This window comes from Apus apus, chromosome 5 (genome assembly GCF_020740795.1).
Source record: "Apus apus isolate bApuApu2 chromosome 5, bApuApu2.pri.cur, whole genome shotgun sequence".
In the NCBI taxonomy this organism is placed as follows: Eukaryota; Metazoa; Chordata; class Aves; order Apodiformes; family Apodidae; genus Apus; species Apus apus.
Window position 1 is genome coordinate 26,756,262 of NC_067286.1, and position 18,052 is coordinate 26,774,313.

General features: G+C 43.7%; 1 protein-coding gene across 3 annotated transcripts in view; it reads right to left on the bottom strand.

Moving 5' to 3' along the window:
• RPAP1 (RNA polymerase II associated protein 1) overlaps nucleotides 1–17,370 on the bottom strand; it is a 44,312-nt gene extending 26,942 nt beyond the window's left edge. Inside the window, exons 1-7 of one of the 3 annotated variants that reach the window (XM_051621385.1) lie at nucleotides 17,232–17,370; nucleotides 12,100–12,379; nucleotides 10,986–11,134; nucleotides 10,339–10,431; nucleotides 8,835–9,015; nucleotides 5,919–6,095; nucleotides 2,799–3,005 (exon numbers count right to left, since the gene is read on the bottom strand). In XM_051621385.1, the coding sequence (XP_051477345.1) occupies nucleotides 2,799–3,005; nucleotides 5,919–6,095; nucleotides 8,835–9,015; nucleotides 10,339–10,431; nucleotides 10,986–11,134; nucleotides 12,100–12,289 (997 nt within the window). In that variant the 5' untranslated portion in view covers nucleotides 12,290–12,379; nucleotides 17,232–17,370. Of the gene's footprint in view, nucleotides 1–2,798; nucleotides 3,006–5,918; nucleotides 6,096–8,834; nucleotides 9,016–10,338; nucleotides 10,432–10,985; nucleotides 11,135–12,099; nucleotides 12,380–15,695; nucleotides 17,095–17,231 lie in introns of those variants that run through there. The other 2 variants (XM_051621386.1, XM_051621387.1) reach the window with 2 other exon arrangements.
• Between the last annotated feature and the right edge of the window lie 682 nt (nucleotides 17,371–18,052).

Sequence of the window (18,052 nt, forward strand, 5' to 3'; positions counted from 1 at the left end):
AGCAGTTATCTTTCCCAACTAGAAAGCTGTTCGGCAGAATTTCAGCCAAAGGCTCAGCACACATTTTAATTGAAGAGAAGGAAAAAGCATCTGAAATGTAAGAAAACTGAATGTTTGTGGGTGGTAGGTGCAAAACTAGAGGAAATAAAATCAGCAGAAAAATTAAATCTATTGACATTTGTAATTCAGCAAATTGTTTTCTCCTCCTCCACTAATCACTAAATTGATAGGCTTGAGTTAATCATTGTAGAAGGAAATTAGTTTTAATGACAAGTAGTTTTTGCTGCTCTGTTAGGGCTGGTAGCCTTCCTTGGCACTAGAAGCTGAAGTGGCTGAAGCCTTGAGCTGCAAGCTGTGAACTCTCACCTAGATATGTTGAATTCTTACCAAGTAAAGTGGCAGAAGGCCCCAGAGCCAGCTCAGGCTATAGATAAGGAAGTTCCATTCATGAACAGAGGCTGCAACCTTAGAGATAAGAAAAGAAATTGCCTAGAAACAATGAAAGGATCCAGTGAAGAACAGGAAGACCCCAGACCCTAATATCATTACTGGTCAGATCTGCCATGTGAAGGGTGAGGAACTTTAACTGTAAAGGTATAAATGCCCAGGGATTTCTTTGTTCAGGGTTCCTTTTCAGAGACACCCTGTAGCATTATCAATAAAGAGGACTTTGTAGGAAAATCTCTTTGCAGCTTATTGATTCAGTGGAAACCTAGAGTCAAAGTCCTTTACGGTGGCTGGCACGTGCAACTTCCATAACATCATTCTACAAACAAAAATATGTATATTGCCTATAGTATTATGATCTTGTGAGCAAGAAAAAGACATACATATTCCAAGGCATCAGCAGATTGTTCAGTTACTGAGAAATCCCTTTACAGAAACACAAGCTGACAGTGTCAATCCAACATTTGTACTAAACTTTTCCAGACCTGGGTTATATTAAAGGCTACCATCCAATTTATTCCCTTTTTGCTTTGCTTTCCCCCTTTTGTCTTGGTGCCAGGATTACTTTTCCATTTGGTAAGATTACAACTTGCTAGATAAAGGCTTCACCATCTTCTTTATTAGAAACAGTAGCCTTTTCTCTCATTACAGAGACTGAGTTGACTTTTGAGCAATGCCACGGCTCTGTGTCATCATCCTCTCCCCCATTTCTGGCGAGTTATTTGAGATTACTTTACTTCAGAGCACCAAGAGATGCAAAATTCCAACTAAGTGATAATGCCATATTAATATTTTACATCTCCTGTTGGCCAAGATGGGCTACAGGCATGAACTCAGGTGCTGGAAAGGCTTCCCTTGGTTTTACAATTGTGTTGCAGCCCATCCTTTCTTTATTTCAAATATCCTGGGAAAACTCCTCTTTTCCTTCCCTGTGCAGTCTTTGACAGCATACAACGCTCTGTACTCCCAAGAGCACTACTACAATCTTCAGTCTGTAAAGCCTGAACAATCTGTTTTTATTGCTCCCAGGTAAGTCACTTAATCTGGTGCTACCTGTCAATTCAATTGCTCTACAACTAAAAGGAACTAAAAATAGTCCTTTCGATTAAGATGCATTTGTGGAAAAGTAAAACTTGGGGAGAAACAGCCAAAGGACAGTTTAGTAAAGCTTTCTCCTCAATAAAAGGCTAATAAGCTTTCCTTCTCCTGCACACGTACACACACATGCAGACTCATCCCTCTAATCAAGAACATGTAAATGGTCCTATCTGTTGTAAATACCAAGCTGAAACCTGGGAGTGATTCAGAGACCTCTTTAATCAGTCTGCACATTCCACCGAGACACAAAGAATGTATCAGAAGAGAGGATGGAGAAATGGAGACAGTAAAAAATTGACAAGAAATTGGGAGAGTATCATGTAAATGAGGGAGAGAGACACACTATGAACAAAAGGGTGGGGAAGATGAGAATGGGAGCCTAAAATCACAACAGAGAAAAAGAAATGGCTAAAGAAAAAAAATGCAGTGATGAAAGCAACAATAAGAGTAGAAGCTTAAGGGGGAAACATATGTTTTCTCTGCCATGAGAATACAGGGGTTGCTGTAGCTGCTGGGGATAAAGCAGCTTTCTCCTCATATAGGCATATATTGATTATTAAAGAGTTCTGTCTTAAGAGGCAATAGCTCTGTACAATTCTTCCAAAAAAGCAAAAGAACACTGTATACTTTAACACTTTCCTCCATCCACAGCACAAATTAAATAACAGCATCTTTCTGTGGAAATCGCCACATGGGCTGAGATACAAGCCCCAGAGAGGAGCACTGTCATGACAAACCACAGGTGCTACATGAGCAATTTCAGTGAAGTGAGATTGATCGTCATCTCCACGCTATCCTGCGAGCCCATCACTAACTCGTACCTACCCAATACCCTCCTGTCCCCAGCTAGTCCCAGTTAAAAGAAATCATTCAAGTGACAGCTGAATCTCACTACCACACTTCTCTCTCCCTGCTCACATGACTGAACAGAAGAGCAATGATGCCAAGTGTTTAAAACACATTTTCTTTTCAGAGAACACAGAACAAATTTTAAAAACAAAGCAAGACTTCCCACTGAGTAGCTCACCCTCATTACATAGTGTATCACTCTTCTTACCTATGGAGCCCAGCTAGCAATAACAGAGATGCTCTTTCCTGAACCCAAAAATAAATGTATTTCTTAAATATCACAATAAAATTCTGAGTTGGATAACTAACAAAGCACCACATCAATCCAATCTGAATTGATGCAAACACCATATAAACCTTATACTTATGTTCAGAACATTATCAACATACACTTTGCTTCTTACCTGTCATTTCTACCTTCATATTCTCTTCCTTCCTTACATATTCTTCCAGATTTGACTCCTGCATGAAAACAGATGATCTTACACCATGCTGAGCCACAGGCAGAGATTCCACAAACTCCTCCGGTCTGTTCTGTTCTATTTTTAATTCCTTTTTCTGTCCTTCATTGCCACCACGTCGTGACTTTAAGAAAGCAACTAAATTGGAATCTGCAAAGAGACAGACAGAGAAGTGACAGAAAGTCTCCAAATACTTTGTACGCCTATAGGTCCTGCTATTTATGTTTTAGTCTCCTCATTCCACATGCCCTCTTCTTCTGCTCCAGCTTCACTTCTTTTCAAACTGAGGCACTTACCTGCTTTATGACCTTTCCAGCACACAAGCTGGGTACAACTGACTGGTGAGGTGACACCAGAGGAAGAGGTGATAAACATCTTTCAAGGTCAAGCAACAAAAATTCTAGTTATTCTCCCAACTTACAAATAAAGAGATAATTGCTTCTTTCCCCCTCACTGCCACTGAAAAGGCACATCCAAACAAAACTGTGGTGATAATTCTGGTCTGTGATTTATGGGAGGAACCCAGGTCTGACACTTTGCCTACTCTGTCTGTGGACCACTCAGTGACATCTATCCGAATGCTACAAGAATACACCAAACACACACTGCAAAAAAAATTACCTGCTCTTTACTGAATCGCACCAGATCTGCAGTGCATGGTCTAGATACTACATCAGCAGAAGGAGATTTTGTTTGTTCTGAACTGAGTCCCCATTCTGAGAGTCAATTGTGGTCCAACAACATGAACAGAAGTGGCCACTCTCTTCATGGTTTGGAGGAAAAGAGGGACATTTGTGAGGCTGGGGTGTTTTGAAGGACAGATAATATTTCTATGGCTCTAAAATACAAAAACGTCACAATATCATAACTTTACTTTCACATCTACTACAGACATCCCACATCATTTTTGATGGAGTGCACCTTCTCTCTAGATATTCTCCATCTAGAAGACTGGCTGTTGGGATGCTTATGCCAGAGATGAACACCAAGAACCTGTGCATTGTGCCTCTAAAAGGTACAGAGATACTCCAGTAAGCAAAGTCAGAGATGTATAAAGTAACAGAATATAACACCTACATTGGTTATTTATTCTTTGGAGGACTAAGGACAAGAAATTCAGAAATGCTTCATACCTCAGAGAAGTAATCCAAAAAGGAAGTTACTCCATATCTCTAAAACAGGTCAAAGAGGATGCAGGGATCTACCCCACACTTTTGACTGTTGTACACTCTCCTCATAATGAAGTTAAAACCTCCCTTGAAGAAAGAGAGACACTCAGTGCAGTCTCATTAAAGAACCCATATTTTTTTCCGAATGCAAGCAGAGCTCTCATGTTCTCACACTTCACTGTACACCGTAAGGAAAGGATTTTATTCATTATTTCATTATGTCACACAAATATTGACTGTCACTGATGATGTCAATCTGTGCACAGTGTGTCAGAAAGTAAGCCTATTCCTGTCCAGAGTCTCCACGAGCAAAACCAGAAGATACTCAACAGTAAGACCCAGAAGACACTGTCCAGCATGGACTTGCCTGCCCATCCTTGTAGTCCACACCATGGAGTCTCATCTGCTTCATAACTAAGAGGTTACCAACAAATTATTCACACTCCTGAATACGGAGAAAAAGTCTCTTTAATTCACATCTCTGTACCTGTCCAGTTGCCAAGCTTATCTGAAAGCCAGCAATTTAGTTTAGGAGTTGCTTCATCACGCATAATTCCCTAACCACAGATATTTTGGGAATGCCAAAACTACTCCTAATTTCCTTAAGGCCTCAAAGACTGAAAGATCTACAATTTTAACCCACGGGGCATACAAATAAACACATTGTTTCAGAAAATAATTTATTGTTCAAAAATACTTAAAACACATCGTATCCTTTTAAAACTTCCTAAATATTCACTTCATTAGCATCCCAAAGGACCAAGTGTGGGAACAAGGAGCAAGGATCGCAAATCAGTCCTAAGAAGGACATGCATAAACAAGGTATTTCTCATACACGTGCCATTATTATAAGCAGTGAAGTCAATTAAAAATAAAAATAGAATAAATTTCACTTCTGTTAGTTTGGAGAGCTCAGCTCTCTGAATGAAGGTTGTGTCTAAAGATTCTGTCTGCAATTACTCTGCACAGTTTCTTTGACACCTTTCCAGTTATACCCATGCTGGTTATAACAAAGCCAAGTTCATTAATATGATTTTTAAGCTACACCCACAAAGAGTCTTATGCAACTAAAATGCCACTCACAGCTCATTTGATGCTAGAGAATCTGAAATTATGAGAATTTCAAAAACCCTTGTCTGCCACCTACATCTGTACATCTGCTCTTCTCAAGCATTAAAAAAAAGTCACTGAAACCAATGTAAACTAGTTTTACAGTGCCCTAGATCACACAAAGTCAGGGTTCTCCCCCATCTTGTCACCAACTGTCAGCAACAGGCGTTCCCAGAGCACCACTGCAGATCTGGCTCCAAACCAGAGACCACACCAACTGGCTGCATCCAACAGCCAGGTAATTAAAACATTTTTTTCAAGAAATTCAAGGCTAGTTTTAAGTTCTCCTCTACCAAGTACGGATTCAAACTGAAACCTCCCACATGCCCACATGTCTCCCCTATCTGGGTAATGAGAGTTCCAGCTCAAGTCTTAGGTCTTCTGGAGGGGAAGACCAAGGGTGCTCTCTCACCTCAGCATTACCATGGCCATCCTAAGTACAGCTTTGCTTTCTTAGCTGTTTCAGACGACTACCTTTTAGGACCTCAATACGTTTATATATAATCAGGTATGTGATGTGTAAAGTGACTGAGTGCGTGGACTGTCTTATCCCACAGCAAAAGGAAGACAAGACAGACTTAAGCTAAGTCCTCTCTCAGTGAGGAGTAAGCACTCTAATTCCTTCACACTTCATTCTTACTCATAAGCTACATTATCCACATACACAACGAGCAGCAACTCTAAGCTCCCATCTTTGATCTGTGAATTTGATGAGACTTCAAGACACCTACACATTCAGGAAACTTTCATGCCTCTAGGAGAATTCACCCTGGGAAGCACATACCCAGCTGAGCCAGAAGCCTCTTCTGCTCTTGCAGGATCTCTTCCTCAGACATGGACTGCAGCTTCTCCAAGTTCTCTTTATGAATAGCCTGAGCTTCCTGCTCACTCTTTTGGCTTCCAAGACCTTCTCCTGTTATGAGACAAGGCCGCTGAGAGGTCAAAAAGCCACCAGCTTCATCTGTAAGATCCAGCAGAGAAAGAAGTTAGTGATCTAAGTGTCTACAGCATTATGAAGCTTTTTCCATTTTGTCATTATCAGGTTTGCATAATTTTATTTCTTAACACTGGTAGCCAAGTTAAAATTGGAGTAAAGAAGTTCAGTTTGGCTTAAATAAAATATTTGAACTTTCATCCCATGTCACAACAAAAGGTCATTTCCACCTTGTTTCTTCAGGAGTCGGAGGAGGGATGGAGGGAAAGAAATTTTGTTTCTTTAATGCAAAGCAACAGCAAGAAAAGGTAAACTGAAGCATAAGCCACAACTGATGAGCAAGAGCCTTCTTTCAAGTTAGTGAATACTAGATTCTTTCTCTGCCAAGAAAACCTGAATGCACATTTGTATGTCAGGTGAGCCATGACCTGGTACATATCTGTTGAATTAGAAGGAGAATTCAAATTATTTTGTAACCCAGTTTCCAGAATGATACAGGATCCATTCTCAACACTAACATGTTTGCTTGTAACAATGTCCTGTATTCACCTTTAAGGGTTAAACACAAAAACTTCTGGTGGAGGAAGGGGGACATTTTTCCTACCCTGAAGAAAATCAAGTCTCCTTTATCACGTGATCTAAATATTTTAAAGGCTCATTTCAACTACCTCTAGTAGCAGGGTAACATGCTCCTTTGGTCAGAGGGAGACTCTCCAGCTGTCCTGTAGCCTTTGATAACTGCACTTCAGCCACAACAACCCCAGGCAGTGCTACAGGATTGGGGTGGAGTGGCTGGAGAGCTGCCCAGCAGAGAGAGAGCTGGGGGTGCTGTCTGACAGCAGGTTGAACATGAGCCAGCAGTGTGCCCAGGTGGCCAAGAATGTCAACACCATCCTGGCCTGCATCAGGAATAGCATAACCAGCAGGACCAGGGAGGTGATCCTACCCCTCTACTCGGCCTTGGTGAGACCACACCTTGAGCACTGTGTGCAGTTTTGGGCACCACAGTATAGGAAGGACATTGAGGTGCTGGAGAGGGTGCAGAAAAGGGCAACTAGGCTGATAAGGGGCCTTATGAGGAGCAGCTGATGGAGCTGGGGCTATTCAGCCTGGAGAAGAGGAGGCTGAGGGGAGACCTCATTGCTCTATACAACTACCTGAAAGGAGGATGTAGTGAGGTGGGTGTTTGCCTCTTCTCCCTGGTGACTAGCAATAGGACACAGGAAACAGGGTCAAGTTGTGCCAGGGCAGGTTCAGGCTGGATATTAGCAAAAATGTATTCACTGAAAGAGTGGTACTGGAACCGGTGGAGGCACCCTCCCTAGAGGGTTAAGAAAATGGGTAGACGTGATGCTTTGGGAGACCATTTTTGTGGTCACAGGGGTGTAGGGCTGACAGTTGGACTTGGTGATCGTAAAGCTCTTTTCCAACCTTAATGATTCAACGATTCTATGACCTGACTTTGTGGCTTCATTCCTTATGTTTTGTTCATATGCTCCATATAGTGACTTGGAACATCCCTATGACCCTAAACCAGCCAACCCTGAAAGCATCAAAACCCTGTTCAAACAGTAGTAATGACACTCATCACAACATCAGTAAGGTTTGAAGATATTTTTGCAGCAGTTGTGTTGCACACTGAGCAGAAAGAGCTGAGCAGCCAGAGTGGCCTGGTAAAAGATTCAGCAAACTTCCCATCATTAGCAACTGAGCTGAGGGTTACCAGGCACAAACGCTTTGTTACTACATGAAACTGAGCTCCCCCTCTTCTCCTCTTGCCTCTAGTGATCTTTTCACAAGGTCACTGAGGAGGCCAAGCCATTTTCTGATCCCTCTGTTATGCTACACTTCAGAAGCATTCTACTTCAAGGGGATTACAGCTATAGGGCTCCTGTATTTTCCTTTGAGATTTCTCAGACAGAAGTACACAGGTACAATTGTAACAGGATCTACAGTAAACACAGTATATTGAACTGGGTGGTGGATTTGTGCCCACACAGCACAGCATGCCTTGGGATTCGCTTACCCATTCTCTGACCCAGTTCAGGGCAGACAGAAACCTTAGCCAAATGGCAATAACCCTCAAATGACATTTGGCCTCTATTTCAATGTGAAAAAGAGGGTAACAGGGAAAAACCCAGAGACGTGGTGGTCCTAAGCAAATAGGACTGCCCAAGAAAAAAAGAAAAAAAATGTCTGGTTATGCTGGTACGAGTTGAATTGGTTTCATCTTTCCTCGTTATGTTTCTGTCAGACAAGTAACTGCTGGAGGTGGCACTGACTCATCAGTACTGCCTCACAGCATTCCTTATGGAGCAGAGCCACAGAGTCATAGCAGCAGATCTGGTGACAGAAGACTGAACTTACGGCTTCTAGCTAGGAGTGGGAATCTGCATCATAGTGGTCTCAAACACCTTCATCTGACACAAAAAGAATCCTCTTCCTAAAATTGTGGAAATCAATGATGAAACAAGTAAAACTTTACATATAACAGAAAGGAAAAGGAGAACAAGAACCTTGAAAAAGCAATCTATTTGGCCCAGTGTGAAGCAAAGATGAAAACGGTGAGAAAGCTAACCCAATTTTTAGTATGTTAATGGCCCCAGACCATTTCAAATCTTTGTCATGCCCTAGACATTCCAACTGACCTTAAGATACCTAAAGTGAGGACAACAGTGCTACCCGACCTTAAAGGTGCACCAATGTCACGGTTACTAAGGTTATATAAATACAATGGGCTGGATAAGCAGAACCTTCTCCACATACCATCCCTGATCCTGGGGAGAGGTGCCTCTCCTGCTGATCCCTCATCATCCAAGGCATCCAGAGCAGCTGATCTCCCTTGCAGGCACTCGGCAGCAGAGGGAGCTGTTGCTGCCTTTTCAGCAGCTCTTCTCGCTGCCATCTTTTGTGCAAAGATGCTTTTTCTTCCACATCCCGCCTTCACCTGCAAACAGGGAAGCCATGTGTCACCACTTTCCTCTCCAGACTCCCCCGCACACCTGCCTCTAGCAAATGTATAGATCTGATCCTAAAGACATCCTCAGATCAGACCCGAGACATGACTCATAGAAGCTACTGGCAGCCACCTGCCCTTTTCTGTGGATGCACTATTCCTTTTTTAACACCCAGTTTAATGCTAGCACAGAGAGACAAAAACATGAACGTATTTGCTACTTAGAGAAAGAAGATGATTAATTATGAGTGAATTCAAGCCAGGCAAGTACACCTAAAATATCACCAAACACAACTGTTCCAGCTTTCCTGCTGTTCGGAAACCCTGAATAGCTGAATACTTTGCATTTCTGAGGATAAATGGGGCTGTACTCTACTGTGCTCACCACATGCTTGGAAAAGGCCTCTTATAAGGTGATTATAGAGCAGCAGGGTCAAGAGATTTACACAGTAAGAAGTGGGCAAGTAGTGCTAAAATAATCCTGACTAAATTACTGTGCTGTTTGCCCAGGCAGTGGAAGGGCATGGCTCTGAGCAGCCTTCCACAGGATGCACAGGAAATCCAAAGTAGACTAAGCAAAAAAACTCTTGCATGTCCTCAGCCCAGAGAAGAAGCTTAAAAGGCAGTCTGAACATTTGGTAGCTGCTTTGTGCACTCCTGCATCAGGCAAACAGAACTGGTAGTTTAGAAGTACTACTCTTTCCTTTCAAAACAAGCTACCTATTCAAAGCAACCATAGCTATCAATCACATATCAGTTCCCAGTATCTGACTCTCACTCAGCCAGCAGCTCTTGCTACTACAGCAATGACTGATGATAGCAGCCACAGATTCCAGTTTTACAGCCTCAGAAAAAGTTATGTCAAAATCCAAAAAGCTGCAAAACGACACTCCAATATCACGCCAGGAGGAACCAGGTGCAATTTCAGCAAGCATGGACTTAATTAAACCTTGTGGACAAATTAACAGATTGTTCATCAAAGGAAATCAAGCAGAACAGGATCAATCCTATTACAATGGTGCAAATTACATACACCTCACTGAAGTTAGCTGAAGGGGATCGCCTGTTTTCCTAAACCAAAAGGATTCAAATGCTATTTAACTGCAGGGTATGGACTGCCTACTTGATGGCAGCTTGGTAGAACTCTCTCCTACGCTAAGGTGGTAATGCCAAAGACACGGTGAGCCAGCTCCTAATCTACAGCATGCCAAGTCACTTATTTTGAGCCTTACCACCTACCAAGCACTAGGCTTTTTTGTGGGAAAGTTTTAACAGTTGATGAAGGTAGCATAAAACAGCTGCTCCAAATCTCACCTCACTTTTTATCTCAGAACGGTGAAATGTCCTTGGAAATGGGTCTCCTGTGGACACTGGCATGGTCACTGCTACTGCACTTGTGTCTCGTTCCTGCAGCAAGAAATTAAAACTGTGTAGAAACCACTGCAACAGCCAGACATGTCTATACCATTTAGCTAAGAGTGGACACAAAGTATCTCAGCTCTGCAGCTCACAAGCTTTCTGCTACATCGCTGTCAGGCTCAGAGTACTTTGTGCTTATTTAGAGCCAAAGGGAGGCTATTTTCCAAAAGGCTGCGCTGCCAAACTCAAAGAAACAGATGAAGGAAAATTTGGGCCAGTGCAGAGTAATGAGAACATCTCCCTTAGAAAAGTCCAGAAACTCATCCATATCCATACTGCAGCACATGCCTGCATGGAAGCACTGGGACCTGCAGGCAGTCTGTACCGGAGAGCAGATTCAAACCCATATTTAACTGACAGCAAAAATATACCCAAAGAATTTTTTCTTTCAGGGTGCTCCAGGACACTAATCTACAGCACTACAACTGCTTAATTACACTGTAGAAATAAAAAAACAGCCAACAGAACCCTTCATTATTGACAACTGCTCAGTTTACAGAATTCAAAGAAAAATTAGGCCATCACACAAAAAACAGACATACAATGATTTTGCTGAAGACCGCTGTAATGTGTCGATCATGACTCTCCAGTCTTTCCTCTGGATCATCATCTTCAAAGTGGACACAAGCATTTTTGATCTTAGACTTCTTTGGAGGAGCTGGAGTTAGAGTTGGGAGAGCATCAGGAAAATCTGTGAAGCAGAAATAATAAGGAAAAAAAAGCAGTCAAATCACACCTACTTGTGCAACAGGAACCAGACCAAAGGCATCCTAGCAGCACCTGTTATTGCTTTGATAAGAAACAAAAAAGACGAGGAAGCAACAAGACAATCAAGAATCCTCCTTCTCTGACTTGCACTGGGTAGTGAAGAGGAACATGCTGAAGAATTTTATTATTTATATATTGGCACCAAGGTCTTTTCAAAGAGGTACATAAGCAGGAAAGGGTATTGAGGCCTGACTGCAAGTATTAAGGAAAGAAGCAAGGATTTACAGAAACAAATACTGTCCTTGCAGGTTGTGTTCAGGCACAGAAAAGCAGATTCCCACTGACAGGTCTAACAGTGAGCTATCTGTATGAACATGAGCAAGCCACATGCCACTACCTATAAGCTGGAATCATATTACCGTACTTGGAACCAAGCACTTTAAGATTTAAAGTGTTGCTTTTAATAAAGGACCTTGAGCTTCGGAGACTACTAAGCACATGGCAGAGGTATAACAGTTACTACTGATGGAGGGAAACATAACTGCAGGAAGGAAGCTTATCAAGCCAGATCTGCTGGCTGAAAGCTGGAGCTGTTAGCAGCACTAAACCTCAAAGACACTGAAACACGGTTTGGAGAGATGGCAGAAAAAGCAGAGAATATCCCATGGGTACAAATTACAGAAGACACCTCCTGCACTGAGGCTGGCAAGGTACCACAGGTAGCTGATAAAGGCAGACAAAGGCAACGTGTTGGAAAGGTGGTTCTACTGGATGCTAGTAACACTGGACACGTGCATATTCCAGCATGCTAAGAACAAACACTACCAGGACACACATGCAGGGCAGAAGCAGCATTGTGTTGAGAGGGAGGTTAAAGTACAAGCACTGAGGAACACTAAAAGAGACAGAGAAACTCAGTAATTCAAAGGCTCCCAGAAGGGAAATTACCATCCAACATGACCACATCCTTGCTGTCCTGTAGCGGGCGTCTCTCAGCATCTGTGCTCCCTTCCTCCCCCTTCCTCTTGTCTGCTTTCTTCACAATCTTCACTGCAGGTGAAGCTCTGGCTGCCAGGAACTGGTTCTGAAAGTGCAGCAGGTCTGCCTCAGACTCCCCAGGCTTTGGTCTTGACAACATACTGCCTTCTTGCTCTTGCAGCCCAGCCCTGTGTGCTGTTCACATGGAAACTACTGAAGCCATGGAAAAGTGGTTACAGAACTGGATTTCCTGGGGAGAGGACAGGGATAGCAAGGGAAAATTATTCATTTTTGTCCCACTCTGCTCTTCTGGTACATACTGCAGCCACTCCAGGATCACCCTTGGACACAACTAGTTGTACCCGAGTCCCAGACAAACTGCTTACCTTGTTCTTCATTGCCAAACAACATGCTACTAGACAAACCAACACCTGGTCTACCAGCCAGCTGGGAGCAGAATGGCATCCACCCAGCAAAAAGCCAGCCAACAAGTGTATCACTGCCAGAATGCCAACAACACAGGCTTGGATTTACAAAGATGGAAGTACCTGGTCCAAGATGACAAGAGTTTACTTACTCCAATATCAACACCAACCAAGAACATGAAAGACACAGTATCATGCAAACCTCCCCACTTCAGCATACACTTTCTGGGGATCCTAGCGTTAGCATGCCTATCAAGATGCAAGAACCTGTCCATGTAGATTTGGACAATGCACTGGCTCTCACCAGCTCCTTCTGCTCTCCTTCTCACTCTAATCTCCCAAGTGAAAATAAGTTTTTCTTTCTCATCTAGTCCTCCTGCTTTAGTTCTCACTCACTTTTTCATTGCCCTCTTACTGGCAGAAATCATAGAATCATAGGGGTTGGAAGGGACCTCGAAAGATCATCTAGTTCAACCCTCCTGCCAGACCAGGGTCACCTAGAGCACATCACACAGGAAGGCGTCCAGGCGGGTTTTGAATGTCTCCAGAGAAGGAGACTCCACAACCTCTCTGGGCAGCCTGTTCCAGGGCTCTGTCACTCTCACACTAAAAAAAATTTTCTGATATTCACCTTAAACCTCCTATGCTCCAATTTGTATCCATTACTCCTTGTCCTATCACTGGTCATCACTGAAAAAAACTTAACTCCATCTTCTTGACACTCACTCTTTACGTATTTGTAAACATTGATGAGGTCACCCCTCAGTCTCCTTTTCTCCAAGCTAAAGAGACCCAGCTCCCTCAGCCTTTCCTCATAAGGGAGATGTTCATGGTATATTCAAGCATCTTCACTCACTGCCCAAGCCAGTACTGGGTTGAAACCAAGGGCGATATTTATAAAGTCTTTTATCTCTGTGCATATGAGAACTTACTAGGAAGGTAACTATTCCACCTTCCATCTACTGGGCATGACAATATTTGTGAGTGTTACTCCTCACCTCTTATTCCCAGAACCTGGAACCATCAATCCACTTCTTGCAGGCAGCAAGTAAAGTGTTTTAAAAACATTTTACACTATTTGAATCACTGATCAGCACTAATGCTACAGACCTGACACCCTCCCACACCTGGTATGTTGAAATATTTTGCACATATTTGAGATCTTCCACTTTTTAAAAGCCCACCAGTAGTCAATTATGATTTGTTGTGGAGTTGAAAAGTGGATATGGATTTTTAAAACTAAAATTATCTGTCATACGGATAGGCTGTATGCATGAGAAAATGCAAAGCTTGGAAATGAATCTCTGTCTTTATCTCAGAACAAAAATGAAGTTCAATCATCGTACAGGCACAGCCACAACCCTAAAGCCAATGTTTTGTCTTATGCTATCATCATACTTTATTGTAAAATGTGGGAAGATACCTTGTGGAAAGGATGCTCACACAAGAATTACCTCATGCAATATTTATGACCTACATTTTGGAATATTTATATCATTTTCAGGGATATCATTCTTGACCAAGGTTGGTTAGATGTGATGCTGCTGGTTCCAAAAGCATGACAAGGTCCTTTTGGTTGCTGGTTTTAGTTTTTTTGGTTTGGTTTTGTGGTTTTAGTTCCTTTAAATCAAGGCCTTAATGCAAAACCACCAACCATGTAACACCTGCTGAAATTCTTGTTCATGCCTCTGATTTTGTGCAAAAGCTGGACTAAACTCATTTAGACTTAAAAATTTTGTGTACCAAGACAAAGTGGATTTTCAGAGGTTTCAAGGTTTCCAGGGCTCCATTCACTTTAGCACTTCCTGACTGAGGAACTAGATCTCCTCATCCAGTACCAATATCAGACTTTAGTTCCTCAATTTCAGACATCTCAAAACACTGACCTTAGTGAAACCTGGCAGCTCAAGATCCCAGAACCACACCTTCCACCTACACCAAGCCTACCTATGGCACAAGCAGCAGCAAGGGGAACTTCCCTGTACCTTCTGAACAATAAAATCCCCTCCAAGCACACAGAGAAAATCTCTGGCTTCTCTGCCAATGGTGTCAAGGACATCCATGGAACACAGCCACCAGCAAAGGCTATTTCAGGGCAGGAAGGCAAGGGAGCACCCTGCTACGGTGCCTCACTCCTGTTGGAGAAGGGCCTAACACAGACACACCTGGGATGCAATTGTGGTTCTGACTGATGCTGAGAATGCAGAAATATTCCCTTTCAGCTCAGCTCTCTTGCAACTGCACAGCAAAAACTGCTACTTCTGCAGACAGCTCCCTTTTTTTGTGCACACCCAGCATAAGCACACACCTACTTGCAGTTTATTTATGGAGCTTTCTGCCACAACAGGGGTTCCAATAGTCACACTTCAGTTGATAGATCCCTCTTTGATATGCATAAATAGCAGCACACGCATCAGAAGCCAAGTGTTTCATGCCCTGTCATCACAAGCTTCAAAGCCTAAATGAGGATGATGCTGGGATTAACAGACAAAAAAGTCATGCAGTTCGAAGCAAAGTGTGCAGTTAATCTTCCTGCAACAAGTCTCTTCCACACAGGGACGGACACACACTTGTTCAAGTCTCTGCCTATTGAAAATGTTCTGCAAAAAAAAAAAGAGCGGGCTTGGAAACTGCCTTCATTTGTCCGGGGAACTGTCAGGCACAAGGGGCCAACTCTGTAGTCATTGTCTAAACAAGTTAGATGCTGTTCCTCAAAGTCACTCCTTCCTCCACATGGCTATAGAGGCCACCCAGATGTAAAGAGTTACAGGACAGTAATACAGAGGAGGGCACTAGTTTGGTGCAAAAACAGATAAAAGCTTTAAATGTGTTCCTTCTAACTACATCTAGAAATTTAAAACAACAAAAGATCCTTGAAATTGAACATAAGGTTCTTAAACAATCAAGGCCCTTCTGTAGTCAAATGAACTAGAAGTTTCTTAAATACATATGGCACTTGCAGGCAGACACAATGTAGACAAAATAGTTTATTTTCTAATTATACCTTTTTCCATGCCCGCTGGAAGCCATCTAAGCACATTAGCAACACTCACCTGGCCCCCATAAGGAGTAATTCTCACTCACCAATGCTCACAGAAAACATGCCAGAAAAATAATCTGGTGCTTATGACCAGCACTAACCTCAGCATCATGTGGTCTGGTTATCTCCAATCTTGCAACTGGCTACTTAAAAGCTAACTGCACACCAACTGTTTGCCTAGAGGGACCAGCAACTAGCCAGCAAACACAGCCTACTGAGGATACTGTCCCCGGAAAGCAGTAAGAGATCAGATGTGCTGCCAAAGGACCCCGAACACGTCTACACACCTAGAACGTGCTGACTGTTATGTAAAAACACTATGACCTGCTGCTGTATCCCTTGTCCCCACTGAAGAGTCTCAATAAATAGTTTTCTGTCATGCTTCGGACTTGCCATGGCTACAGTTTGACAAGCCCAGTGCTGCAGGAAGCTTTACAAATGCAGCTGGGACCAGTGGCTTAAGAACAAAAGAAGACACAAAAGGCCAGAAGACAATAAAGCCACAGACTGCTTCAAGTGCCAAGGTACACTTGGGATTGACCTCCAGCTCAAGCAGTGCCAGCTAGGACAGTAAGGGACCCTAACCACCAATTAATGCAGAAGCAATGTTTCACTGAGGATGGCATTTAATTTGCAGAAAAACTGAGGTTCATAATACTCTTCCAACGCTTTCCAGAAGCAGCATTTAAGCTTCTGAGGTGCATGTCACCAACCTTTGCCACTACTCTCAGCAGACATAAAGCAACATAAGAATTAGGCACAGGATCTGTTTAAGCAAACTACCATGCCACTCCTGTCCAAGGTTTTGATTCCTGCTGGCTTCTGAACCCTGTTATTTTTTCCCCATCTTCAGGTCCACAACTTTGCATTCTTTTGCTAACCTTATCAGATTTGGGTCAAAGAAGAATACAAGGACCTGATGTCACAATCAGTTCCTCAAATTAACATATCTCTTAACACTTTGTTGGTTAAGGTAAGGAATTATAAGAAGCAAAGAGTTGCATCTCAGTCTCTCCAAGGCAGCTCAGCAGACAATGGAAACATAAAATTTCCCCACTCTAGATTAACAGTCAGTGAAAGCCTCACTGAGGATTCTTGGCTACTTTGGAAAACAGTGATGTGCATGCTCTGCTCCATCACAGAAACACATTCTGCAGACAACACTGTAATGACTGACAGTGTAAAACATCTAGGCTTGACAAGACGGGCAGCAACTTTAATCTGCTATAGAGAAGGAGATACCCATAAAGACACGCCTCCCAGAAGGAACACCCCAGCAGAAAGCTGCAAGAATGTCTCCTCAAAGAGGCTTCACAGCTCACATCGGTCACCTAAGGCTCTGACTGATTCTTTGCCTGCCAGGCACACACTGTGTGCACACATACAGCGCCTTGCCTCAGGAAACGCTGCCTTAGCCAGCTCGCCTGAAGAGTCTCTGCAATAAGGAACTACCTGCATGGCACAAGACAAAACCAGAAGCGGGAAGCAACAAGCTGCTATTAACAAACCGAAGCGCTGATGCGTCCCGGTGCTCCCACCGCATGCACAACCCCCACGGGCCTTCCCGGAGGAGGCCTGAACCGAAGCCTTAAGGACAGACACCCAAGCTAGGCCCGCAGGCCCGGCGAGGCCTCTACCTGACGAGGAACTGCTGGGGGGAGGGACTCTGCGGAACAGGCCCCGCAGCACAGACCGCCCGGGGGGCCCGCACTCCCGGGGTCCCGCACTCCCGGGGTCCCGCCGCCGCCGCCGCCCACTGCTCCCAGCGCGCCTCCCTGCCAGCACTTCCGCTCCCCCCCGCACCAGTTACTTCCGCCCGGCGTACGTCACTTCCGCCCGCCCTTGCCACCGGCTCCCCGCCTCCCGGGCGGGGCGGCGCCATCTTCCCTCCCCTGCGGGCTGGGACGCGCGGGTCCGCGGGGGTTTCCCGGGGGGCTGGGTTGTTGTTGGGGCCCCGCAAGCAATCTAAGAGAAAGCTTTATCCTGCCAGCAGGAAGCCAGCCTTTTAACCTCATTGTCCAGGAGCCAGCATGGAGGTGAGCTTCTACAAAATGGAAATTCTCAGTGAAAGTGCTGGGCAGAAGACATCTCCCTCAGCTGTGCATCTTCCGATGAGCCGTGCTCTTCCTGAGACAATGAAGATGGTGATGGCACTATGTAAGGTTGTTGGGCACTTCTTGAAGTAGGAACCAACAAAATCACTTCAAAGATGCCCCATTGAATGAACTGGATAAAGAGCCAAGAGTGACCCTGGTTCTAACCTTATGAGTGGACAATTTTCTACCACCTGATTCTGGCACAGGTGTTTAAGCTGTTGCTACTATTGCATCTGGTGCTTATAGGTGCCCCTAGCAGGAGGAATAAATAGAGATACTCTTAATTACCTTTGGAGATTCTCAGAAGGGAGCCTCAGGAGCATTTGGAGTGCTTCTCTGATGCTGCCCTGCCAGACTGCAGT